The sequence below is a fragment of the Elgaria multicarinata genome, chromosome 13 (genome assembly GCF_023053635.1).
Source record: "Elgaria multicarinata webbii isolate HBS135686 ecotype San Diego chromosome 13, rElgMul1.1.pri, whole genome shotgun sequence".
Classification (NCBI taxonomy): Eukaryota; Metazoa; Chordata; class Lepidosauria; order Squamata; family Anguidae; genus Elgaria; species Elgaria multicarinata.
In genome coordinates, this window is record NC_086183.1 from 9,462,224 (window position 1) to 9,490,023 (window position 27,800).

Here is a 27,800-nt window from a genome sequence, read left to right on the forward strand (position 1 = left end):
TGAAACAGGAACCCTTCAATGAAACCTATCTCAGGGTGACTGCTAGAGGAGGCTGGTGGCTCCTATGTCAGTGGAGAAGGGAATCCACTCCAGATTTCAAACAGAACCATTCAGAACTCCTAAGGAGTTTAGAGTTCTGACTGAAAGCTGGAGCAGATTCACAGCCCCACTGACATCAGAGCCACCAGCCTCCACTTCTGGGCCCCCAGCTGCTGTCTAAAGTGGTACAAACCAGGCATGCCTCAATGAGAGCTCAGCCTAGGGCCCTGGAGAAGCTGCACGTGCACGCTGCAACTGGGATGACGGCTGTAGAGACTTGTAAATGAAACTGGAACCAGGAGGCGGAGGACTCCCTCAACCACACTCCACCAAGCCCTCCCGAACAGCTGATCCACACAATTCCAGTTCTTTCACTGCTGCTGGATGCTACTGGTGGGCACAGCACCCTTTCCATGCAGGACTCCTCCTCCATCCAACTGGTTCTGGGATGTGTAGAGAGAGGCGGTTAGGGGCCTTCTTGACACTTTGGTGATTTGAAAGAGGAAAGAGGAAATCTTGACACTTTGGTGGTTTGAAATAGGAAATCCAAAATGACACCTCGACCCAGTACTAATGAACCCTGTCACACTTCACTGGAAAGGTGTGTGTGTGTGTGTGTGTGTGTGTGCGCTCAAGCCCTACTGAAGCAAACACCAGCTCTGTTCACTCCAGTGGAGCATGTGTAAGAGTCAACGTACCATGTAGTTATGACCTGTCAATGTGCCCCCCACCAATCCATCACTCTTCTTGACATTCAACATTTGCCACCTGACATGACTGCCTCGGGTTGCTCCTTGGTTCAGCCGCCACTGTATAGTAGAAAGGGCCTGGAGCAGGAAATGGTGGCATTCGGATCCTGGCTTCATTTTAACTGGGATTCACAGCGCTCTCTCACCAGCTCTGCTATCTGGAGAGCTACACCCTCAATTCATTCGTCCATTCATTCATTTTAAAAACATCACGGCCTTTGAGATGATTGCATCGGAACTCTTTCACACTTGGCCATGGATCGCCGCAAAGGAGCAAAGCATTTCCATTCTATACATTCCTATGTACATTTTGGACACGAGATATAGACCATCGGTCAAGGGGGAACCCGAAGGAGCGGGTGCGGGTTTCGTTTTGAAATGTATGCAAAGTTCAGCCCGTTTCCGGTTCTGTCTTTCCTTAATTCACTTGATGGCCTACATTTTGTACAAGAGCAGTCTTACTTGGCGATGCGTATCAGGAGGCAGGAAGGCCGCCTATGGCTCTGTTTAATGACCTGGTCCTTTTAACGACCAACCGTAACCTAGCAGGCCGTTGGGCATTTTCATTCAGTGGAAGCGAAAGGTGCCTCGTTTACTAGTCCCTCCTCAATACGGCCTCCAGACCGCTTCATCCATCCTTCCGGTAGTCGTCATGGCCGTAGGGGAGTTACTATGGCTACCGTCTGCCTCGACGCCGTCATTCTGACTGGCGAGGCTGGGATTAATTAAATTGTTTCCGGCCGAAGCGCTCGGGCAAGAAGGGAGCATCCTTGTCGGCGAGCGCTCTCCCCCCGCCACCATGGAGAATTGGTAGGACCCGGATGACGTACCATAGTACAAGTGGTACGGAGACGGGTTGGTCTGGAAAGGTCCACTCTGGTTTTGGGTGGAGCTGGGGTACGGCGGAGGAAGGTAGGTATGATGGAACCGAGTGGCGGGCATGCTGGACATGCTGAGGCCGCCGATTCCAGTGGCGGAAGGCGTGGCGGTGTAAGGGAAGGCCGCTGACATGGCACCAGGGTAATGCATCCTGGGGTCAGAAAATCTGGTCTCGGTGAGCCCCGGTAACGCAGAAAAAGACCGGTCGAACTGGCGCGGATCAGAGAAAGGACTCAATTCAGATGTGCCTAGTTTTGGAAAGAGAAAGAGAGGGGGAGAGAGAATACGTTATTATGGGTTGGCATTTTTAGCCTTTTGCAGAATATGGTGCACCTCATTTTGTGCAGAGGTAATCAAGATGGCAGACCTATTACACTCTGTTTCAGTTTTATCCACGACGAAGTGGGACCTGCAACTCATCATTTCAGTGCAGAGACATTTTTGTACTTCTGCAAACCTTGAGGCTCCGTGAAGCCTACTGATCCCACCCTCTTGTATGTGGGTGTTGTTGTTTTCTCTCCATAAGCGTCAGCGCTCATGCCTGAACATCAGAAATAAAGGGAATTGTTGCATAAACACAGGAAAGGTCTATAAATAACTCACAACATAAGAGCTTTGCTGGATTAGGCCAAGAAGCCATCCAGTCCAGTATCCTGTTTCTAACCATGGTCATGAAAAGCCCACAAACAGGGCAGGGAGGTGATGGCTATTCTGTTCTTTTGTCCCTGATGTCTAGTAGGGTGACTATATGGAAAGGAGGACAGGGCTCCTGTTATCTTTAACAGTTGCATTGAAAAGGGAATTTCAACAGGTGTCCTTTGCATGCCTGCAGCACCTGGTGAAATTCCCTCTTCATCCCAACAGTTTAAGCTGCAGGAGCCCTGCCCTGTTTTGTATCTGGTCAAGAGGACAGGGCTCTTGCTGCTTTAACTGTTGGGATGAAGCGGGAATTTCACCAGGTGCTGCAGACATGCAAAGAACACCTGGTGAAATTCGCTGTTCTGTACAATTATGAAAGATACAGGAATCCTGTCCTTCCTTCCATAGGGTCACCCTAGGTCTGGTATTCAGGGGTATACGGTCTCTGTCCACGGACAGTCCATTGAGCTGCCTGTCGGCAGTCAGTCCTGCCCAGATCTGTAACCTGGGATCTCCTTGAAGAGCCAATGAACCAGAGAAGCCTTCTGACCCAGACTTGCCAGCCAAAGGACTGGAGGTCTCCATGCCAGTTGCCTGGAAGCTCCCGGCCTGGCTTTCACCCCCAGGACTGCAGGAGCAGAGGAGATGCCTGGCCTGGCAGGAGCTTCCAGGCTGCTGCTGCTGCTGCACCCGGCTACTCGCATGTTGGTCTGCTCAGGAAGAGGGGGAAGCACATGCAAGCATCAGTCCAGATCAGGGCCTGGCTGAGCACCAGGGAAGGGAGGGCAACTAGAGAAATGGCCGCTGCCATGGCTAATGCCAACCCTCCGTGCATTTGATATTCCCTTTTGAAGCCATCTAAAAGGCAAGGGCGGTTTTGCATGAGAGACAAACATTTCTGAGAGCATGACGCCGATCCAAGCCCCACAGCAGAGGTTCTGCTGCACCAGCCCCACTGAAGGCACGGTAGGGCGTGAGCATGATTCCCACGAGTTTCAAGGCTTTAAGGTTCATATTTCTAAATATGCGCTAAGGTTCATATTTCTATATGGAACAATTTACTTATTTATTTAAAATATTTCCTGGCTGCCTTTCAGGGGCAGAAGCGCTCCCAAGGTGGCGTACCATAATAAAACACGTAGCGAAACCGACATGGTCTTGCAAAGGAATAAAAACACAGCAAAGCCCCAATAAAACAGCGATACGAGCAACCACAATCTTGAAGCACCCCTCGCCCTATTTTTCTCCCTCGTTCCTCCTCCGGGCATTGTGTTTGCGCATGACTGGCGTGCTTCGTATCGTCTTTAACCACTTCTGAGCATAGATGGAGTGAGTTTTCATTTTCGTTTCCAAGGGAATCCTCAGCACCCTCGCCAAAGCACAAGTTGTGGGATTCTTTGCGGGACACATGATGATTTAATGGGTATACAACCGATAACAGGTTTGTAGCGTAGGAGCCACGCACAGGCGAGATACACAATTGGGACCTGCAACAAAAAATTGCAGTATCTCCTAGCAGGACTGCACCTGCTCCGGGTTCCTGCCAGCTAGCCATGCCCTACTCCAGGACACTGTAAACCAGGCTTTCCAACACTGGGAGCCCAGATGTTGATGGACTACAATTCCCATCACCATTAGCCATGCTGGTTGGAGATGACGGGAGTTGTAGTCAACATCTGAGGACTTAAGGTTGGGAAAGGCAGTTAAGGCGCTTGGGAGGGCGTTCCCTTCCCCGTTTTCTGTTTTTCATTTCCAACTGACACTCAACATACCATGGCCGTGGAGCATGTGCAGTCCTCACTGGGTTGTTTTTGCAGGGTTTGCGCCCTTAGGTGTTTTTTTTTATTTTTTATTGTTTGTACTTCTGCAAACCTCAGGCTTTCCCCAAGCCTCTGATACCTTTTGTTCCTCAGACGCCTCATTTTGGCTCCAGTCTTGTCGGCACTCACCACATGAGTTCGCTGTTAGAGGGACTGATAATGACAGAATAATCTCCTGAGGTGAGGGTGAGGAGAAATCGCGCTGAAGTTCAAGATCCACAATAGTGTCATACAAGCGTGCGTTCATACTTTCGCCTTTTGTGGCTCTGTTCTACATCTCAGTACCCTCAGAGGTGCGGCTGGTGGGTAATCCCAACTTCTGGGTATTGGTGTCCAAGTTATGGAACTCGGAGTCGTTGGTGTCCGAGTTATGGAAGTTTGTGTCGTGAGCCGCCCAGAGAACTTCAGCTATTGGGCGGTATAGAAAATGGAATACATGCAAATAAATAAACACCCTGCCTTTGGAGATCTGTGAACCGCCCAGAGAGCTTCGGCTATTGGGCGGTATAAAAATGCAATAAAATAAATAAATAAATGAAATCTAAATGGCTGGCTCACCCTCCCTAAGCCTTTTAGCATCACTCAAAAACAAGAGTGTTTTCCAGCTTGCTTATCAGTACGCCATTCATTTGCTCTCAGCTCTCCATTCATTATTGCTCTGGCTATTTGTTTATTTTTGTTATTTTATTGATTATTTTTTCATGATGGGTTATTAGCCACTGGGAAGGTCCCTCTTTGGGGACAGAGAAATGGGGCATAAATATTTCAAGCTGTAACCGAGTTGGAGATCTTATCTGCAGTGGGTGACCCGAACTGTACGTTTATTAAAATGTACATTGCCTCCTGGATGTTACAGTTTGCTGCTGCTGTGTGTGTGTGTGTGTGTGTGTGTGTGTGTGTGTATTAGTGAGACGCTTGCTTCTATTCTAGCTTTTCACCAGCACAGTTATAAACACAGAAATAAAATTGTTTAGCTGTTCTCTGGGGCTGTGTAGTAAATAGACAGCCCAGCTTCCTAACGGCCAGTCCCCAAGTCAGTAAGTTCCATCTGCTTTGGCACACGTTATGCACACACAAACAGAAAGACGTGGAGGGAGTTCTGGAGCCTACGCCAGGTCTTCTCAGGCCATCGTGTGGGTGGTCTGTTTGTACTGGGAGGCTCAGGGGATGGAGCCGATAAACACACAGCTGAAAGCTTACTAACTGTAGGTCAGGCTATTACTGGTTGTCTCTGCCTCTAAGGATCTAAAGCAAATAATAATAACAACAACAAGAAGAAGGGCTGAGGAAATGTCAATACCAACAGTATTTCTTTGAGAAAAGGGTGGTCCAATATGGCCACTTCCTTGCACCCCAGTTCCAAAGGTGCCCATATGGTTTCATTGCAAAGGTGGAGGGAAAATGGCTTGATCTATCAAATCTACCTGAGCATTTCAAATGCAAAAGGATGTCCTCTACAGGCATCATCTTTCAGGTGGATTCCAGACTTCGGCGCAGAATTAAAACGATGGAATTCGCTACCACAAGATGCAGTGAAGGCCACCAATTTGGATGGCTTGAAAAGGGTGTTGGATAAATTCCTGAAGGCTGTCAATTGTTACTAGTCCTGATATCTCTATAGTAGGCAGTATGCCTATGTACACCAGTTGCTGGGGAACATGGGTGGGAGGGTGCTGTTCCCCTCGTGTCCTGCTTGTTGGTGACCCGTAAGCAGTTAGTTGACCACTGTGTGAACAGAATGCTGGACTAGATGGACCTTCGGTCTGATCTAGCAAGGTTCTTATGTTCTTATCTTCATGTTTCTTAGCGCTGTCCTTTTACAGAGGACAGTGACTGGGTGAGCTGTGAGCCTGCCTGCTCAGTCTGCTGTCCAGGTGCCAATTGTTGATGGGCAAATGTTCTTATGGTCCCTTATCTTTAAACTGGAATTGAATCATAGAAACATAGAATAGGAGCCTATAAGGCCATTGCGTCCAACCCCCCTATTTGAAGGTCTGGACAGAACAGACCCTCAAATAGATGATGCCTTCAAAGAGAGGACTGTCCTCTCTATGAGAGGACATGTAGCCACTCTAGCTCATGTGCCAAGGAGTTGCAGTCAATCCCCGATCCCCCTTTTTATGGGTTGAGGGTTGAGAGTCTCTTGGAGAAGGGAGTCCAAGTTTGTTGCTGAGGTTTGTTTCAGCGTCTTGTGATTTGGTTTCTTTTCTAGATGTGTGTCGCGTTCTTCCTGGATATTTTATCATGATTTCCCAGTATTGATCTCAATTAGATCATAATGGTTTCATTGATTGCGTTGGCCACTTTAGGTGAGGTTCATTAAAAAAAAAAAGCAGCAAAAGATACATTATAAAATAGCAAAGGAAGAAAGAAATTGGAGTGAGGCATTTCACCTTTTTGCAAGGTAGAGCCAGGAGATTCTTTCCTAGAACCAGATGCCTGTAGTGTGGCCACTTTTGCATTTCCAAAAAAGAGGGCAAAAGGACACGCCAATTTGCATAAAATCTTGCACATGCTAATTTATGTAAATAGATGCAAATTTAGACATAATTATTACAATTTATGTAGAAATACAGTCCATGTCACCATAGTGTAGAAGACCAGATCTACCCTACCGCTTTTAATAGTGGTATTGTAATGCACTGATCACTGTTGGGGCACATTGCACATTCCATATACCGCTTCCATCATGCTATTTCCTGCTTTTTATTCCACGTTATCCAAAATAACACAACAGAAGTTATTCTGTGCCCTACGAGGAATACATGCGCAGGAGGGATACAGCGTTACCAGGATGGGATCATAATGATTGGACACAAGGGGCGGATCTACACTACTGCTTTAAAGCGCTTTATAACAGTTTTGACAACTGTTGGGGCCCAGGACACACTCCATAGACAGTTGTCAAAACTGTTATAAAGCACTTTAAAGGAGTAGTGTAGATCTGGCCAAGGTGTAGATCAGTCCCTGGTGACCCATGTGCCCACCTGATCAGCCTGCTGTGGGTGAGCAACGGTTCTAATGGTTCTTTATCTTTAAACGGGAATGGGACAAGGCAGCCCTTCAAATGTAAGATCTTCCTCCGGTCGAAAGGCCACCTGGCTGACTGATCATTTTAACTAGAGATGGCAGAGATTGAACCTTGGCTCTTCCACTTGCAAAGCATTTGCTCTATCGCCAAGACTCGGCCCCTTCCAAACATAGGGCCAAACGCAGATATCGTACCCATTTCGTACGATATCTGCGTTTGGCCCCCTTTACCTCCTGCATAGCTTGGTAGTAGCTCCGGAGTAAGTGGGATTTAATCTAGCTGAACGACATGGATGGAAAAAGATGGTGCCCCCTCTGCCCGCCTCGTGGCACTGAGCTACATTGGGTTGCTTTTATGCACAGATAAAGACACTGGGCGATCCAATCATGGATCGGTCATGTCACTTCTCATTTGCTCACCCCCCCTTTTTTTTAAAGCAGAGAAGGGAGATCTCAGACTGATGCTCTGCCATAAACACTTAGGATAATGTGATGGGCCCAACATGTTTCAACAATTACCTTCCTCAGAGGCAAAATACATTTCTTATCTTGATAGCAACGACTAAAACAGTTCACCCGAAGGATGTTCCATCATTGGAATGTCCTCCAAGAAAACTGTTTTAGTTAGGCCAAGAAAGAGTCTTGTGGCACCATAAAGACTAACGTTTTTTTAATGGCTTAAGCTGTTGTGGAGTATAGTTGACTATGAAAGCTTATGTCAAAATAAATGTGTTGGTTTTTCAAGGGCCCAAGACTCTTTGCTGGTTTTGCTGCAGCAGCTTAACATGGGGAGACCACATAGAATCATAGAGTTGGAAGGGGCCTATAAGGCCATCGAGTCCAACCCCCAGCTCAATGCAGGAATTTACCTTAAAGCATCCTTGACAGAAGGTTGTCCAGCTGCTTCTTGAATGCCTCACGTGTGGAAGAGCCCACAACCTCCCTAGGTAACTGGTTCCATTGTCGTACTGCTCTAACAGTCTGGAAGTTTTTTCTGATGTCCAGCCAGAATCTGGCTTCCTGTAACTTAAGCCTGTTATTCCGTGTCCTGCAGTCTGGGAGGATCGAGAAGAGATCCTGGCCCTCCTCTGTGTGACAACCTTTTAAGTATTTGAAGAGTGCTATCATGTCTCCCCTCAATCTTCTCTTCTCCAGACTAAACATGCCCAGTTGTTTCAGTCTTATGTTAAGAACATTAAAGCAGCCATGCTGGATCAGACCAAGGTTCCATCCAGTCCAGCATGCTGTTCACACAGGGGCCGACCAGCTGTCAACCTGGAACCCACTGCTTCTGCTACTGGAGGTAGCATAGAGCCATCATCTCCTCCAGGAGAAGGCTATCAATGGGTACTAGCCTGATAGTTTTTAGTTGGGCATATCACATCTTATCATAGTTTTCTTTTCCCTGAGCACCAGTGTGAGATTTTGGCAGGATCTACACTACTGCTTCAAAATGGTTTATAACAGTATTGACAACTGTTGGGGCCCAGGACACGTTCCATATACCGTTTTCAAAGTGTTATATCCTGCTTGGTGTAGAGCCTTTGTCTCTACGTTTATTTTTGGGGGTGGGGATAGAGGCGGGGGCTTTTTAGTCTGCCCTTTCCCCCCTCTTGTTTGTGCCAAACTCAGCCCCTCTACAAATCCCAGCCTAAAGTTTGAGCTGATTCATGTTCTTGCCGGATGATGCTTGCACTTTTGCCATGTCCCATCCTCCTCCTCCTCCTCCTCCTCCTCCTAGCCAATGCCGCTTGTGAGAATTGCAGGAGATGGCTATCTCGAAATAAATAGCAGGGAGGCGCCATTTGCTGCTCAGCAGCCTGAGCAGAGCAAAGGAAGGGCTTACATTCCCTCATTATGTTTCATGTGGCCATAAATAATATTCCATAAAGAGCAAATTCAAATAAAAAGTGAAGTGCTTTGGGCACATTTCCCCTTTCTTTTCCTCTCTAATGCACTCCCAACGTCTTTTTTTGGAGAGGCCAAATTTTATGAGTCTGAGCTTGCAACACTTGGCAAGCTGGCTGCTAAAGAGAAAAGCAACCGTGTAAATGTGTTAATTACTGATGGCTTGGAAAACAAAACAAAGGGGGCGGGGAGATATGCAAAATGCCATAGGTAGGCCTCTAGTCCATGCAATTCTTCCTGTTACATGCAAATGATAACGTACACCTGCCAAGAAAAGGTTTTTGTTTTTGTTTTTTAATCAAGTTGAAAAGGAAATACACCTGGGGGCTGTCTATACGCTCTGGAAACCCCAAGGTGGCTTCGTGGTGGTGCTGCGTCGATTATACGCCGCAGCAGCCACCTCGAAGCCATTGCTGGGCTTTCCAGAGAAGCCCTGCATTTTAAAAGTCGGGGACTTACCAGCGGTCATCTAACCTCGTTCCATACTTGATGCGGAGGGGGTTAGGTGTGGCTGGGCAGATGGTCGATGTCCTCCCGGGCAGAGGGCAGGGAGCTGGCTAGCAAGTCAAATGGCCACCAGAACGCCTCTGCGCTGCCGTCGGCATGGAAGAGGGGGAAAAAGAATCTCTTTTGCAGTTTCGCAGAGGAGCCGGTAAATGTTTGTAAATGAAGAGTGATATTGCTCTACCTGGAGGCTTACAATATAGGGACCGGATTTTATGAGGTAAGGGGGGAAAAACAGGGAGGGACAGGGCGGCAGTGGGTGTGCTCCAGTATGACCATGGTAAATCCTAGGTTTGATCCTTGGTGTGGGGAGGAACTGAAGTGTGGGGTTTTGGGTGCAGTGCCGTCAAGATAGCCCCCTGGTCTTAGGACATGATATATCCTCCAATATTTCTGCTTCCATTTAAGATAAACTAAAATAAATTAAGCAAGTGTCTAATCCTATTGGTTTTCTGTCTGTCTGTCTGTCTGTCTGTCTGTCTGTCTGTCTGTCTATCTATCTATCTATCTATCTATCTATCTTGGACATTTGCATTCCAGTTTTAAGGGTGCTTCAGAATGGGTGTGTGTATTTAACATTAACAGCTGCAGGATATTGTGTAAATGTTGCATATTTTCTTCCTTAACAGATTTTCCCTGATAAGAAAAAAGACGGAAGAAGCAGTCTTTTGGGAGGAGGCTTATGAAAATGATCAGTGCTTCCAGACAGTGGGGTCCTAGCCCTACTAAGGAGAAGGCCTTGTGCAGTTAACCTGTCTTTCCTTTCTTAACAGATTATCTGTGGTATAAAAAAAAGTCAAAAAAAGTGTTGGGAAAATACAGGATGGGTATTAGTCCCCCCCCCCATAAAATTCTCTGAATGAGGCAAAAATAATAATATCCCCCCTCCTATTCTGTCCACAGGGAGCTGGCAGGGCCTTGAAGGTGGTGTACATTGAGGTACATTGTACAATGTACATTGATGGTGCTATATAAATAAATAAATAATAATAATAATAGTTGCTTCGCCACAGAACTCTGCCGCCGCATCGACAGTCAGTGGTGGATGGGCGGGGCAGTGAATCCGCTCTGAGTTTCAGTCCAAATCAGTCAAAACTCTAAAGGAGCCATCCAGGGTGCTTTGCAGTTTTACCCTACCCTGTGCCTGTTTACCCTACCCAGTGCCTGTTTACCCTACCCAGTGCCTGTTTGCATTCTCTTCCCCTCCTTATCGCTTTACTATGAGTTTAATAGAATGTAAGCCTATGTGGCAGGGTCTTGCTATTTACTGTTCTACTCTGTACAGCACCATGTACATAGATGGTGCTATATGAATAAATAATAATAATAATAATAACAGGGATCCTGCAAAGTAACTTGGATAGGTCCTTTAGAGTTCTGAATGGTTCAGACTGAAACCTGGAGTGGATTCACCGCCCCACTGATATAGAAACATAGGGTCATAGAATAGTAAAATTGGAAGGGACCTATAAGGCCATCAAGTCCAACCCCCTGCTCAATGCAGGAATCCACCTTAAAGCCTACCTGGTGGATGGCTATCCAGCTGCCTCTTGAAGGCCTCTAGTGTGGGAGAGCCCACCACCTCCCTAGATCATTGGTTCTGTTGTCGTACTGCTCTAACAGTCAGGAAGTTTTTCCTGATGTCCAGCCGGAATCTGGCTTCCTGTAACTTGAGCCCTTTGTTCCATGTCCTGCACTTTGGGAGGATCGAGAAGAGATCCTGGCCCTCCTCTGTGGGACAACCTTTCAAGTATTGAAGAGTGCTGTCATGTCTCCCCTCCACTGTACACATTAGGAGTGGCCTGTAAGACTGGTAGCGGCACAGGCTTTTGTCTAGGGCACAAATGAGCAGACAAAGGATGAATGGTGGGACTGATGTGTTCCTATGGTACTACCACTAGCAAAAACAACCTGCTCTTTGGTGGTGCCCTTAGTATCTTCCAAGGGTTCAAAATGTGTTAGCTATGGGTACAGAGATGCTTATGGAGGGCAAGATCTCTGAATGTCAGCAAAGAATGGGCAGAGAAGGCAAGATTCTGATGGCCAGATGTGGGAGACAAGGATGGGTTCTCTCCCTCAGGCTCCTCCTTTTATATGTTGGGGGAACGAATGCATCCAGCCAGCCACGATTAGAAAAAGAACGCTGGAGCTGATGGACCTTCGATCTGGTCCAGAAAATCATCTAGAAGCCAGCTGCTGTGGCTCAGAACATTCAAAATCCTTCTAAGCAACCACGTGCATCAAGTCTGCAGAGCTTGTACAAGCGTCGTACTATAGATTAGCAGAAGAAGACAATAGACACACGCACACATCTAACAGATCTTAGGAAGCGGTCAATACAATCTCAAAAAATAGATATATTGAAAAGAGGTCCATTAAAGGAGGGGTGGGCAATGTGTGGGCATGTGTCTCCCGATCCTTTTTGTGTGTGTGTGTGTGCGCATTTCGCCCTGCCTGAACTACCAACGAACTGCTGAATTGGTATGAATTGCTGCTGAATTTCGCTGCTGAATTTCGACGCTTTTCTGCTTTTGGGAAGGGTGATTTTTGCATTAAAACAAGGCATAACGTTTTAAAATCAAAATGCAGCTTTCTTCCCACTGCTCCATTGCCACTGAAATTCAGTGACAATTCAGCAGTGCGGATTTTGGCAGTGGTGTCCCTACGTTAAAGGAAGGGCATGAGGAACCTGACGAGGACGCGTCAGGTGCTCGTGGGTGTTTGTTTAGAATGGGCATTTGTGAAAATAGCAACTTTAATTGTCTGTGTGCAATGCCACTTTATAGATTCTGCTCCAAACATGAAGGGCATTCATTTTGGGGGTAATTAAAAAAAATAGCATTCACTATAACCGGTAGCTTTTGTTCTTTCTTAATTAGATTTTGTGGGCAGGGAACTTGTCTGTTTTAATTTATGTTGCACAGCACTTAGTATATTTTAGGCCATTTAATATTGCTAAGTGATGAGGAGGAGGATAACGTGGATGAAGAGGTTCAGTGCTGCGAGGGAAGGGCCACGTGCGATTCCTTGCACATTTTGAATCGGTTACATTAAGCAAGCAATTGAGAAAGTAACTCCAAAGCAGAACATCAGGCGTTTGCCACAAGCAAACCCGGCCAGTTTAGGCAATCAGCAGAGTCCAATGCTAAAGCTTTTTGCTGCATTGTACCATGTAAGCAAGGCACATCACCGAACAAGAGCAAACACATCACCCAAAAGGAGACACAGAGCTGCATAACATTTGCAGGTGGTAATTTAGAGGCACTGAAAATTAGGAATCATTACAAAGAAATAGTTAGGAATCATTGCAAAAAAATACTTAGAAATACAGTCCATCTCACCCTAGTGTGGAAGTCTGTGACCAAGGGAGCTGTGTGTGCCTGCCTGCCTGGTCAGCCTGCTGTCCAGGGGGCTACCCAGATGGTCTGAAAGCCCTGTGGTGGCTGTCTGTGTCGGTTATATGATGCAGCCACTGCCTTGCAGCCATTGTGGGGCTTTTCCGTGAAGCTGCGTCTTTAAAAAGTCGGGGCCTTACCCTGACTTTTTTCTTTGGAGCAAGGTGAGTCCTTCCTCGCTCTGGAGTCGTGGCAGAGGTGTTCCCAGGCAGATGGCGACCCCAGATGGGTGGCCATCCGCCCAGGCAGAGGGCAGCGGGTGTGTGCTGGGCATGCCAATGGCTGCTGGAAACCCCCGCACCCTCCCTCTGCATCAGGATTAGCTCCTCCACCCCACTTCAGAGGAAGTGTGGGGTTTTGCTTAAGGCAGCAGCAGCCTGGCACCGTGTACGCAGTCCCCAAGTGCTGTTGATGGGCCACATCAGGGCCGCTGCTCTATCTTTATACTGGAGTCGAACTGGGCAGTCCTTCAAATAGAGGACACCTTCAGAATAGAGGACAGTCCTCTGTAAAGGAGGGCACTTTTATATCCTACACGTAAGGCTGTAGAGATGTGTGTGTTAAAGTGGAGAGGGATGCAAGGGGTGGGGGAAGTTGCAGTTTTAAATATTCCCTCGGGAAATCAAACTCTCTGCATATAGAAAGCTAGGGTGTCAGGAAGAAGGGTTCAGCCTTGTCTTCTCCTTGACATTCTAGTTTTCTATGTACAAGACTGATGTTCATTTTACTATGAAGTGCCATTCAAGGACCCAGTTCTCCTTGCAGCCTGGATGTGTACAGCACTGCCACGTGAATCTGCTGAATGCCAGGGTAAGCCGAGCCAGGCAAAGACATATGGATACTCTGGGGCCGAAAAACTAAATTCACTCCTACTTCGCTAACTGCCCGTCAACCTTTCTTCGTTCGCCTGCCTGTTCCTTGCACAGACCCAAATGTTGCCGATGCAGTCACAAAGCACAACATTATAGGGGATGATTTACATTGCATTCCCAGTCCGTAACCTTAGTATATTTTTTAAAAAAAATTGGCTTCAGAACCCCAGAGCCTTGCATTTTGCAAAACACAGGATCACTTTTTAAACAGAGGCGTGTGTGTGTGTGTGTGTTTGTACTTTCTCCTTCTCTCCTGGACACACCCAGACACCCTCCCTGACTTTTGGATGAAAACGTCTTGGAAGATTATGGCATTTTGAAGTCTCTGCTTTATTGACAAAATTTACAAGCATAGCCTAAGTGGAGACAATAGCCCGTGCTCCTGCAAGACTGGAGGGCCCCCTCCCTCAGTGCATCTACCTTCTCACCTCTATTGTTACCAGCTGCTCTTCCTCCTCCTCTTCCTCATCATGGCTACTACTTGTTTACCTGACAGGCAGGGAGCCAGGAGGCCGTGGCATCGCCAGCTCCGCCTCACCACATAATGCGCACCACATATTTTCCCCACAGAATGCTTTCTCACTCAAAGCTTCATCCCACGTAAATTTCCCTCAAATTATCCCCATAGCGTAAAGCTGTTGTTGTTGTTGTTAGCTAAGCGGTGGCGCTCCTAAGATCCTTTGCATACCAGGGAAAGGGTATAAGGGGGAGAAATGTAAAAAATCATTAAAAACCCAATCCGATTCAAATTTGGCATGCTGAAAGCCCTCCTTAATATCTATTACTGTGCCAATTTTGATGTCTTTATCTTTAAAACTTACGCAGATTTAAGCATTTGTTTAATTTGTACTTTAAACATCAAATCATCCTCCTGCGCCCCCAGTGGTTGCTCGGAGAACAACAAAAGATTTGCTCTTAAAGGGGTAGTAAAATACGACACTTCTTTTGGCTAAGAAGCACAATTAAAGCAGGATGCCTGGGAATACTTCACAGTAAAAGAAGATTATAAACTGGAAAACTTCGGAGTCCTTTGCTCACAATTTGCAGTGATTGCACAGTATAACACTGGTGTGATGAAGCTTTTAGCAAAAACCAGCCTTCCAGTGAGCGGAAGAGGCTTTCCGGCTACCAGAAGGGAATCTTTGAATGTAACGCCATTCAGGGGCGCAACACAGCCAGGACTCACAGGGGCACAGCACCCGCGTGCTTTGATGAGCAGGGCTGCTGCTGCCATCTGCCGACCCTCCCCATAGACTCCCCTGTTCCTGTTGACCTTAGCTGCAATATTCAACATCACTGGGAGGAAATTTTCCCAGCAACCATCTATTGGTGCAATGCAAAGTATTTTGCGGGTGGCTTGATCTCAAATGGCCAATTAGGACCCATGAGATTTACAAAAGACCTGCCCTTTGCAGAGATGAAAATGGCTAGAACTGGTTGGCTGCTGCTAGAGCTGGTTGGTTTGATCAAGAGAGATTGTAAAGTGCAAAATTCAGATGGATAAAACTTTAATAAAATTGGATTAACTAATCCGTTATACAGGATTTGTTGAGACAGGAGGGAATGCTATATCTCCCTTCCTCTTTCGATGCATCCAGAAACTGACCAAAATAAATAAAACAGATAATCTATGCAAGAGTGACTTTCTGGTCTGAGTTGGACAATTAACAACCATTTTTTTTTAAAAAAGTGTTTTGGCTATAATTTTGATAAAACCCTTTATCCCACCTGACGAAGACCCTTGGGGTTGAAACGCATCTGTGACAGGTGGGTGTGTACTAACCTGGAGAAGGGTGGGTAACAACCCTCTCTATAGATGACATCGGTTCTAATCCCCCACTCCCAAAGTATGTCTTGTCCAGCATTAAAAAGCTAGGTTTTAGGGACAGCTGACTCCGCCATGTAACAATAACGCAGCGGAATGGATTTCAGCATACTGCAGAGAAGGATAACAATGCATGCGCCTCCCGTGCTCCTGAAAACCGTCAGCTGGACTGCAGACTGGTTAGGTGGGCACACAAGTCACCGGGACACAGTCTTTTGCACAATAGTGAGATGGGCTGTATTTCCATTTACGTTATAGTAAAAGATTATAAATGTGCATCTATCCCTAAATTAGCATGTGCAAATTTTATGCAAATCGTCGCCCCCTGTTTTGGCAAAGCATTTCCTGTTCTTTGGCCATCCCTCCTCAGAGGGGCGGCTTGACGTCACTGCCTCGCTTGGCTTCGTGGAAGGCCTCGAGCATAAAGTAGAATTAGGACTTCTTTGCTCTTATTTTCTCTCACCTTTTCACTCCATCTGCATCCGGAGCTGACAATCTCTCCTCACCCCACCCCACCCCACCCCACCCCGCTTTCCACTCCCTAAACACATCTAAACTGAGGAGAATCCAACAGTTAAATAATAGTTGGTTGGGGGCGGGGGGGGGGGGGAGGAAGAAAAGAAACCACCACAGATTTTTATGGTTTCACCTCTGAACAATTTACTACAGTCCGACTTATATTTCTAGATTTTGTCTGCTCCTGTATTTCTTTCTTGAGGGCCCAGGCAGTTCTGAGGGCGAGTATTTTGCTTGTCGGGCTGCCAATCAAAATATTTGAAGGAAAATGTTTATTTTCTTCTCGAAATCGCACCAGCTGCTGCCTTAACTGAATAAGCCCATTTAGAGGTAAGAATTTCACCATTGTGAGAGCAAACCGAGAGCCCGCACACTCCAAATATCTGACCCAATCTATCAACGGAAATGGCAGCACTTCGGACCGCGGAACTGGGAAGTGAGGAGGAATGCGTGTTCAACCAGAGGTCACCGTCCTGAGTCGTGTAGCGTAGTTGCGGCCTCTTGGGGCTGGCCGCTCTTGCTGCCTTGGGGGTCAGTGACACCGAAAGAGGAGTCCCGTTTTGCAACTTGTTCGAATCCACTCCCCCCCTCCATTGGGGGGTTGCGGGTGCCTTTCTTAAAGGGCCCCTCACCTCCCAGCGGCACACGCAAATGGATTTTCAAGCTTCGCAGCCCCTTTCCAAATCAAACAACCCAATCTAACGAAAGGTCACCTCTATTTTTATACCAGCTGTGGAGAAAACCTAGGTCTTCACGTCGATTGAATGGATGCCAAGAAGCAACAGCTCAAAGGACGCTAAATTTGGCCTCCCCCTCCCACCCCAGTCTTGAACGAAGGTAACCGGGAGAGGCCATAGTATAGTGATCACACACAGGGCTTCTCTACATTAAGGAAAAATCCTACAGCCTTATTGGGGCTTCGCCTTCCGGAATCTTCACAGGTTTTTAATGGGCACAATACATGCACTCCCCCCCCTTGTTTTCCCTGGTACCTTTTTGCACACATGCCATATGTTTCAGTTATACAGCCAGTAGATGGTGCTGCAAGATTTCTACAATTCCACGTGATTCTTGAATTACACCACCTCTTTGATGGTGGTGTTTGGCAAGGGGAGTTTGGTTACTGCATTTTCAGCGATTTATAAAATGGCAGAATAAACCTAAAAAATGATGAGAGAGGCGCTGGAGGTTGACGTCATCATGAAAATTTTCAGCAGACGTCATCTGCTGAAAACAACAGAATGAAATTTAATAGGGATAAATGCCAAGTTCTACATTTAGGGAATAGAAACCAAATGCACAGTTACAAGATGGGGGACACTTGGCTCAGCAATACTACAAACAAGAAAGATCTTGGAATTGTTGTAGATCACAAGCTGAATATGAGCCAACAGTGCGATATGGCTGCAAGAAAGGCAAATGCTATTTTGGGCTGCATTAATAGAAGTATAGCTTCCAAATCACGTGAGGTACTGGTTCCTCTCTATTCGGCCCTGGTTAGGCCTCATCTAGAGTATTGCGTCCAGTTCTGGGCTCCACACTTCAAGAAGGATGCAGACAAGCTGGAGCGTGTTCAGAAGAGGGCAACCAGGATGATCAGAGGTCTAGAAACAAAGCCCTATGAAGAGAGACTGAAAGAACTGGGCATGTTTAGCCTGGAGAAGAGAAGATTGAGGGGAGACATGATAGCACTCTTCAAATACTTAAAAGGTTGTCACACAGAGGAGGGCCAGGATCTCTTCTTGATCCTCCCAGAGTGCAGGACACGGAATAACGGGCTCAAGTTAAAGGAAGCCAGATTCCGGCTGGACATCAGGAAAAACTTCCTGACTGTTAGAGCAGTGCGACAATGGAATCAGCTACCTAGGGAGGTTGTGGGCTCTCCCACACTAGAGGCATTCAAGAGGCAGCTGGACAACCATCTGTCAGGGATGCTTTAGGGTGGATTCCTGCATTGAGCAGGGGGTTGGACTCGATGGCCTTGTAGGCCCCTTCCAACTCTGCTATTCTATGATTCTATGATGATTCTATGATTCTATGAAAAGGACCCGCAAATGTCCATGAATGAACAATCATGAGCACATGATAAATGCCTTGTGCAGGATAAATGCCTTGTCCACAGGCTTTGCTTGCGCCAGGATTCAATACCAAGTTTAAAGGATCTAGGATGGCTGCTCACAATTTACCAGAAAAGAAAGGAAACGCATCATCAATAAAGAAGACGAAAGAAGACAACATTTTACTTAAAAGTTGTATGTGTTAATTGACATGTATATACAGTTCTGATGGCCCTCCTCATTTGCACACCTGTGAGAACAATTAGGTAGGTGATCGCACATGAGAGGGCCTTCTCTTCAGTCTTGGAACCAGGAGGGAATCTACACGTAGTACTGAAGGTGCTTGTGTGCGCCTCCAGTGCGCCGTCAAAACGATGGTGTACACGGCAAAAGAAGAGACGGAGGAAGAGATGGAGGAGGAGGCAGTTGGGGAACCGGCCGCGTCCTTGCCGCCGCCGCCTCCTCCCCTGCTGCCGGGCTAAGAGCCACCCAGGTTGGAGAGCTCGGCAGAAGCGGAAGCCGAGCTCTCCGACCCGGGTGGCTCTTACCCCGGCAGCAGGAGGCCGGCGGGAGGCGGCGGCGGAGGCGGCGGCAGCGGCAAGGACGCGGCTGGTTCCCCAGCCTCCTCCTCCTCCGTCTCTTCTTCCGTCTCTTCTTTCGCCGTCTACACCATCGTTTTGACGGCGCACTGGAGGCGCACGCAAGCGCCTTCAGTACTACGTGTAGATTTGCTCCAGCTCTCATTGGAGGTCTGCCATGCACCATCCTTGTAGGCTTTTAAGAAGGCCTTGAAAACATTCTATTTTGTCGTGGCCTTTTCATGATGAGTCCTGTTTTGCTGCTATGGCCATTGTTGTTCTTGCAGGTTCTATTGTTGGCGTTTATTGTTTTTAATCGTTATTTTATTGTGTTTATGTTTTGAATTGCTTTTAATATTTCAACTGTTTTTATGTATTTTATTGTTGTAAGCCACCTTGTGAAGGCCTCTGCCCTAAAAGGCGGCCAAGACATGTATAAATAATACATCTAGAAAGAATAATTATAATTTAAATAGAAATACAGTCCATCCCACCATAGCGCGGAAGATTGTGAGCAGGTGTCCTGTGTGCCAACCTGTTCAGTCTGCTGTCCTGGTGCTAACTGTGGTTGGGGAACTGATGGGTTATGTCCAAAGTGGAATTGGATAGGACGGCTCTTCAAACAGAGGATGAGAAAAAAAGGAGAAAAGGCACCACTATCTGGTATGAAAAGAGAGACTGGCTCTGGTGCTGTGTAGGATAAAGAGTCTTTTATGGTATTGTCCCAAAATTAAGATTTTTATTTAAAAGGTTCAAAAAAGATAGATGTTTCGGTTGTCAAGATCCTTCATCAGGAGCTCCTGATGAAGGATTATTATTATTATTATTATTTATTTATATAGCACCATCAATGTACATGGTGCTGTACAGATTATACACAGTAAATAGCAAGACCCTGCCACATAGGCTTACAATCTAATAAAGTTGTAGTAAACAATAAGGAGGGAAAGAGAATGCAAACAGGCCCAGGGAAGTGTAAACAGGCACCGGGTAGGGTGAGGCTAACAGTATAAAAGTCAGAACAAACTCAATATTTAAAAGCTATAGGGAAAAGAAAAGTTTTTAGCTGAGTTTTAAAAGCTGTGATTGAGTTGGTAGTTCTCAAGTGTTCTGGAAGAGCGTTCCAGGCGTAAGGGGCAGCAGAAGAAAAAGGACGAAGCCGAGTAAGGGAAGTGGAGGTCCTTGGGCAGGCGAGAAGCATGGCATCAGAGGAGCGGAGAGCACGAGCGGGGCGATAGTGTGAGATGAGAGAGGAGAGATAGGCAGGAGCTAGGCCGTGAAAAGCTTTGAAGGTCAACAGGAGAAGTTTATATTGGATTCTGGAGTGAATTGGAAGCCAATGAAGAGATTTCAGAAGTGGAGTGACATGGTCAGAGCAGCGGGCCAGGAAGATGATCTTAGCGGCAGAGTGGTGGACAGAGACCATCTGAATCTTGACATCCGAAACATCGAGCTTTTTTGAACCTTTTAAATAAAAATCTTAATTTTAGGACAATACCATAAAAGACTCTTTATCCTACACAGCACCAGAGCCAGTCTCTCTTTTCATACCTTCTTCAAACAGAGGACTCATGGCCACCCTAGATTTGAGGCATCATGGAAGAGCAGCACAAGGGGGCAGATAGGTGCATGGTCCCTGGGCATCCCTGGAGAAACTCTGGATCTGCAGGACATGCCCCCAGAAGGTGGCGGGGTGGGGTAGTACCGCACGAGCTCATGCCAGTAGGGATGCCTAGTGTATACCTAGGAGGCTGAGGCATCGGAACTCTCTGCACAGGCAGGGAGGACTGCTCTGCCCATTTATTGATTGATCACATTCATTGAAGGAAAAGAAAGCCACTAAAAAGGCGCCCCCCCTCTAATTAATTGGGCTGCATTCTTTTAAACATTGTCGTTATAATGCCCAACGACTCAAAGCTGAAGCGGGCATATATTGTTGCAAGTCCGGTTGTGACATATGTTGAATGAATCTCATATAGCATTTGAAAAAATGACTATAATTGGAATAGAAATACAGCTTTATAATGGGGGAGACAGTGACCAGGTGAACTGCATCCCTGTGGCTCGGTCTGCTGTCCAGATGCTAAGAGTTGATGGGCAACTTCTCCGTTCTCCCTTCTTACAGTTCTTTATCTTTAAACAAGACTTGAGGTTGGATCCAGATGTGATCTAGATCAACTGTGCTGGCGGAAGGGGACCTCGTGGCCTCTTCCTTCCCATGGCAGCTCCTCCTGCCCCTCTGACAATGCTACACAGAGAGTCAGGAGACGCTGCTGAATGGGGTGGGCTGTGATGCAGAGGGGGAGATGAGGGTATCCCCCAAAGTTGGGCGAAGGGACCCTCTTCTTCTCGCAGAAGGCAGGTCCTGGATCCAACCCTTGGACTGGACAGCCCTCCTAAGGGAGGATGCCTTCAGATAGAGGACCGTCCTCTCATAGCCTTCTGTACAGCAGGACACACAGCCACCCTTATGGACACAACCCTGTTCTTTTCCAGCCCACCTGCGCCAAGTGACCATGCTGCAGCAAATTTCCCAATCTGCTAGACAGCCATGGCTCCCTATTTTATTTATTTATTACATTTTTATACCGCCCAATAGCTGAAGCTCTCTGGGTGGTTCACAAAAATTAAAACCATAGTAAAATAACCAACAGGTTAAAAGCAGAAACACAAAATACAGTATAAAAAGCACAACCAGGATAAAAACCACGCAGCAAAATTCATATAAAAATAAAATACAAAGTTAAAACAGCAAAACTTAAATTTAAGTTAAAATTAAGTGTTAAAATACTGAGAGACTAAAAAGGTCTTCAGCTGGCGACGAAAGGAGTACAGTGTAGGCGCCAGGCAGACCTCTCTGGGGAGCTCATTCCACAACCGGGGTGCCACAGCGGAGAAAGCCCTCCTCCTAGTAGCCACCTGCCTCACTTCCTTTGGACTGGACTGGACTGGATTTTTGTTTCCATGTAAGGCAGCCTTCCCCAACCTGGTGCCTTCCAGATGTGTTCAGACTACAACCTCCAGCATCCCCAGTCAGCTGGCTGGGGGTGCTGGGAGTTGAAGTCCCAACACATCGGGAAGGCGCCAGGTTGGGGAAAAGGAGTGAGAGAAACAGAAGCTTGCAGAATCAACTTCCGTACAAGATGGCCTGACCCCAGGGCTCGGTGGTGAAAAGCCACAAAGAACGTACAGATTCCTCAGCGACACAGTAGGGATCCCAAAAGCAAGCTGGGAGCATTTAAAACTGTCAGTCTGTCACCTCGGCTCCCGGCGTTTCTTTGAAATCCCAACTGCGTTGCCAAAGAAGCCGGAAGCCAAAACGTTTCAACTCAACTGTCTGGTCTTTCATTTATTTCCACGTACACGTACTGCTTATGCATGTTATATTTAGCCAAGACAATCCTTTGAGGGCTGATTCTTCTGCAGCCCAGATGGCACAATCTGCACAAGTCCAGTCGCCGTAGCCATCAATCCATTCCCTCCTTTCACTTCTGGTTCAGCTACTGGGGGCAAGGCAGGACCTCGGTCAAAGGGACTGATTTTTACTTGGCCACCAGATGTTTTTCATCCCTTCTCCTAGTTGCTCCACTTCCTAGATTCATCACCGGATCACTAGCGATGTCGGAAAAATGTGTTTGGGGAGGTGGCGGAGTTTCATGGATTTTCCTAGGCTCCCTCAGACTTCACCAGTTCCCCCTGGACTTCATTTGGGTTCCCGCTGCAGTGCCTACAGCGAGCCGGGCCTATTTGGGCATTTTGCACGCCCCTCCCCCCCAGGTTCCACAATTTGCACAAACATCCGAGCAAATCTGTGCAAATTTCTGGCCAAATTTGCACAAATTTTACTGTAAATTTGCGCAAACTGCTCAGAAATGTACATGAATTTCAGAAGCTGCAGGAAAAAATGGGCAAAAAAGAAAAAAAGAAAAAGAAAAAGAAAAAGAAAAGAAGAGAAACATGTTCCTGGAGTTTGGGAAAAAGCCCACCGTTCAACTCATAGATGCAAACCGAGACTCGGAACTCTGCTGACCCCCAAAAAGAACAGGATTTCTTAGCAACGGACCTCCTTACAAATCACAGGATTAGCTAATTAATCACCATTACATTTTAGAAGGGTAGAATCCTATGGATGTTTAGACAGAAGTAAATCCTAAGCGCTTGGCTGGCTGGAGGATGCTGGCAGTTGAAGGAGTTATTGCTGCCTAAACATGGATAGGATTGTGCCTTAATGACCTGAAAGAGGCATACAACCACAAAAATGCAAAACGACAACATCAACAAAAGAACATAGTGGTTCTTTTTCTCGTTCTCCAGCGCAAATGGTCATGCCAAACCACAGACACCCACAATGTCCGATGCGGCAACTAGCTTAACCAATGTGGAAGGCCTGTCTTGGCCATTTTCAGAACTATTTTCAGTTTCTCATGAGTTCTGTAGTAAAACTGTTCTGCCCCATTTCCTTTGATTTTTTAACACCCCCCCCCTAAAAATACGCTTTTTCCATGCATTTCCCCTAAAATGTGCGTTGCTGCACACGTTTATAAAGCCAAGGCCTGCACTGTGAATTTTGAAGAAGTGCGCAATCCGAAAGAACGCTGCGTTTAGGGTTGCCATATTCTGAATATACAAAACCAGGACAAATTTTTTTTGGGGGGGGATTTTTTTAAAAAACCTGAGCAATATGTAAAGGTCTAGGGAAAGAAAGAAAGCTATCTAAGCTTTAGTTATCTGACACTGCAATCCTATGTGTGTCTACTCAGAAACAAATCCTATTAAGTTAAACAGGGCTTATTCCCAGGTAAGTATGCATAGGATTGCAGCCCAATGTAGTTAAGTACTTGGAAATAAATAATAGGCAAAGAACAGTTTAGGGAAACAAACAGAAAAAATGACACTAAGGGGGAATCCTCACGTCATTCTGAGATCGCTTCTAAGCAACCCCAGTGCGGCGTGAAAGCGAGCGTGTAACTTGCCTTTTGAAGAGCCGACGAAGAGACGTCCTTCCTGCTGCCGTCGCCGCCACCCACAGACCTCCTCGCCGGCTGGGACAGAGAGCTCGGGGGAAGAAGGCGGGGTGGAGAGTTCTTCCGCTCTCAACCCCGCCTTCTTCAGCCGAGCTCTCCTCGCCAGTTGGCGAGGAGGTCTGCGGGTGGCGGCGGCAGCGGGAAGGACATCTCTTCGTCGGCTCTTCAAAAGGCAAGTTACACGCTCGCTTTCACGCCACACTGGGGTCGCTTAGAAGCGATCTCAGAACGACCTGCGGATTCCCCCTAAATTACATTTCTCCACTAGTTCTCAAAAGCTAGAGGAGACTTCAATATGGAGACTGACACTCCAGTGAGCAGGCTCAAGGCACCATTTTGGAGGTTGGAATTTCTCTGGCTGACTGGAACAGGAATCTGGGATTCTTGACTGACTAGCTAGGACATTTTGGAAATGCTTGGAAACCGTGACATTCCCAGTTTTCTGGGATGTATGGCAACCCTAGCTGCGTTCCACCCTGCGTGTGAATTCATTTGGTTTGCTTAACATGTGGACTGAACAAAATTCTCCACCATTATCACCCACTTCTGAAAAGTGAACAGAGAAGGGGCTAGACAGGTCTGCTGAGAAAGGGAGTTCAGATTCTGGGGGCCGCAACTGAAAAGGCCCCTGCCTACCCACCAGCCACAGGCGGTGAGATGTGCAGCAGAGCAACCCATGAACATCACAAATCGTTATATAATAGAATGGCAAAGGGGTCCGAGAACACACTGAGTGAAAAAGAAGAAGCCCAGCAAACCATCTTGGCTCCTTCCTTCCTTTGGAAGAGAAAATGCAACACACAGCACAGTCACTTTCCCTTCACGCTTGCTCAGTTTCCTTTGGAAAAAAAGCAACGTTTCGCAGCTGCCCAACCTAACAGATGTTTTTTGTCATTCAGAAACAGTTATTTTAAGTATGGGGAAGACCTTTCTGAGGTTGGGGAAGCAGCTTTTCAAAAGCTCTGTCCAGGCACGCACAGAGGGAGAAACGAACACAGGCCGGTCGCCGCCGTGTCACCGCCGAGGATAAAACACATCACCCAGAGAAGAGAACAAAAGCAAGTACAGATTTGCATATTCTAATTTAGATGGTTAATGTGGAAATAATGACGCTAATTTAAATAGGAATAAAATACATCTCGTCCTACTAAGGGAAACTGTGAGCAAGTGACCAGCTGTGGTCACTTGTGGTCTCCAACTGCTGTCCAGAGGGTAACTGCGGATGCGCAGTGGTGCAGCAGAGGAAGGCGCTCACAAGGATGGAGCGCCATCACTTTTTTATTAGCAGGGTCTCTGACATCATCTGCCACCCCCACCCCCCTGGGCTGAGCTGCAATTCTCTTTAAGGGGTTGGCGTTCCCAAAACAAGATATTGTTCCCTGCTGTAATGCAACCTATTTTAGGAACAGCCTGATCTTGAATGGTCAAATAAGTCCCATTGCAAGAGACCTGATCCTGGTGGAGATAAAGCTGCTTGAACCAGTTTGTTGATCAACACAGCTGCCTGAAGGCTTGGGCTCTCGTTGGGGGCATGGCTAAGGTCTTGTCATGATGAGCGTCTGCATTTCAGAAGGCACCACTCCATCACGGCCCTGCTCCACTTTCACGTGATTCTTTATCTTTAAACGGGATCTGGAGTGGCGAGCCCATCAACCAGAGGATACTCCAGGAAGAGAATTATCTTCTGCCAGCCCTTCAACTAAAGAACCATCCTCTGTAAAGTTGACACATGGCTATCCTATATGAATTGTACATGTGCGTGTGGAGCAGTAGCCTAGTGGCCCGGCCTCTAACCTCCATGTCTTCCGACATGGCCCGTTTTGCACAGAGCCTTTGGCAACCAACAAAGAAAAGGTTCCCAATGAACTAATTCAAACCCAGCACTCCAAATTCAAGGAACCAAACAGCGATGGATTGGAGCAGTAATCAAGCTTTTTATACAAAATTTATAATATTACATGGTCCAATTAAACTCAGTTATTATTTGAAATAATCATATGAAACGTCAATGGGTTTTCAAAACAACAATATCAGCGGGCCTGTTCGACAACACGCTAAACTGTGGCTAGGCTGCTAACCCTTTTGCAGCAAATGGTTAGTGAGCGTGTTTAGACCGTGGTTATGTAGCTACCATGGTTAGGAATGTGACATGCTAAGCCATAACATTTAGCACAAACTGCTTAACCACTGTGGCTTAGCGTGTTGTCTGAACGGGGTCAATGTTATGCAACTTATCCAAATCAGAACCAAACCCTTGTTTGGATCCAGTTCTAGCACTGGGACCGCTTGCAGCTGTGAAGGAAGTAAGGAACCAAACCTCCTTACCTTGTATCTGGCTCTGAGCTTGCGTTCCAAAGTGCCCAGGAGTGCTCAGGGATCCCCGGGGGTTGGGGGTTGGTGGCGTGACCCTCATGGAGTGCCGCAGCCTTTCCAATTCCCCAAAACGATCAGGGAAGGATTTTGCTTGCTCTTCGAGCTTCTGCCTGTGTCCTGAAATGATGAGGGGAATAAATAAATAAATAAACAAACAAATAAATATTCCGCGTAGAATCCATTGGCCATGGCAGCCCCTTGAAAGATGGGTAGGCTATAGATCAGGGTGGACAGAGAGTCGATCTCTGGACTTTGGCTCCCAGACAATGGTCAGCAATGCTCGGCTTTGATGTCCAAAACATCTGGAGACCCTTCTGCTCTATGCTACCCATTCCTGAGCAATTGCTGAGGGGGCACAGCAACGGAGATGTACCAAGGAAGGAAAAAAGCGTCGAAACAGCAACAAATATGGCACTTTGTCACGAACATGGGAGCTGCTTTAGAGGATGGGCACAATGCAGCAAATATTAAAGTACTCTTGAAATTGAGAGAATTGAAGCTAGTTACAGCTAAATCCTGTCCCGTTGATTTGAACTGGTTTTATTTATTTATTTATTGACATATTACATTTCTATCTTGCTTTTCCTCCTTGGAGTTTAGGAATCCTTGATTTTTCTCCTCCACCCACATTTGAACTTCACCACAAACCTTGTGAGACTGGATAGGCTGAGGGATCTTTGCCAGTTCAGAGTCACCCAGTGAGAACTCCAATAGCTGAGTGGGGATTTGAACCTGGGACTTCCTGGTGCTAGTCCAACACCCTAACCACTACACTACACTCCATCTCTACTCGGGGAACAACCATGGGAGGCAGATACTGGCTCCATGGCTTCCCTGTGAGCTTTCTGGAGGCATCTGATTGATCCCTGTGAGAAGCAGGACGCTGGACTTGTGGTTGACGCAGCCGGGCTCCTCTTTGGACTGCATACATGCAATCATAAGAACATAAGAGGAGCCCTGTTGGATCAGCCCAAGGGTCCATCTAGTCCAGCACTCTGTTCACACAGTGGCCAACCAGCTGTGGACCAGAGACCCACAAGCAGGACATGGGTGCAACAGCACCCTCCCACCCAGCAACTGGTGTATATATAGGCTTACTGCCTCTGATTCTGGACAAGACATAGGAAAATAGGAAGCTGCCTTATACTGAGTCAGACCCTTGGCCCATCTGACCCAGTGTTGTTGACACTGACTGGCAGCAGCAGCTCTCCAGGGTTTCAGGCAGGAGTTTTTCCTGCCCTACCTGGAGATGCTGTCAGGAATCGAACCTGGGACCTCCTGCACGCAAAGCAGATGCTCTGTCACCGAGCCCCGGCCCCGGTCAAGCTGCATCTGTTCCCCCCTTTGTGTGCAGCCCAGAGATCTGCTGCCAGAAGCAGGGCCTTGGGAGCTGTGACAGCTTCGGAGCACGGGGAGAGCAAAATGCGTCCGCAGAACAACGGCAAAGCGCTCCTGGCTCCGCTCCCTCCATGTCCACGAGTTCGCGTGCAACTAAGACGGATACGATTTTGCATTTGCGCCCCCCATGACATCACGACGCGAGCATGTTGGCTCCCTCTCCTTCTCTCCCCGCCCACCCCCACTTCCAAAAC

The 27,800-nt window shown here is 47.1% G+C and overlaps 1 protein-coding gene across 1 annotated transcript in view; it reads right to left on the reverse strand.

Annotated features, from left to right (window-relative positions):
* Positions 1 to 279: 279 nt before the first annotated feature.
* RUNX3 (RUNX family transcription factor 3) overlaps positions 280 to 27,800 on the reverse strand; it is a 100,924-nt gene continuing 73,403 nt past the window's right edge. The window contains exons 4-5 of the mRNA XM_063139940.1: positions 26,161 to 26,325; positions 280 to 1,915 (exon numbers count right to left, since the gene is read on the reverse strand). Coding sequence (XP_062996010.1) covers positions 1,395 to 1,915; positions 26,161 to 26,325 — 686 coding nt within the window. The 3' untranslated portion in view covers positions 280 to 1,394. The remainder of the gene's footprint in view (positions 1,916 to 26,160; positions 26,326 to 27,800) is intronic.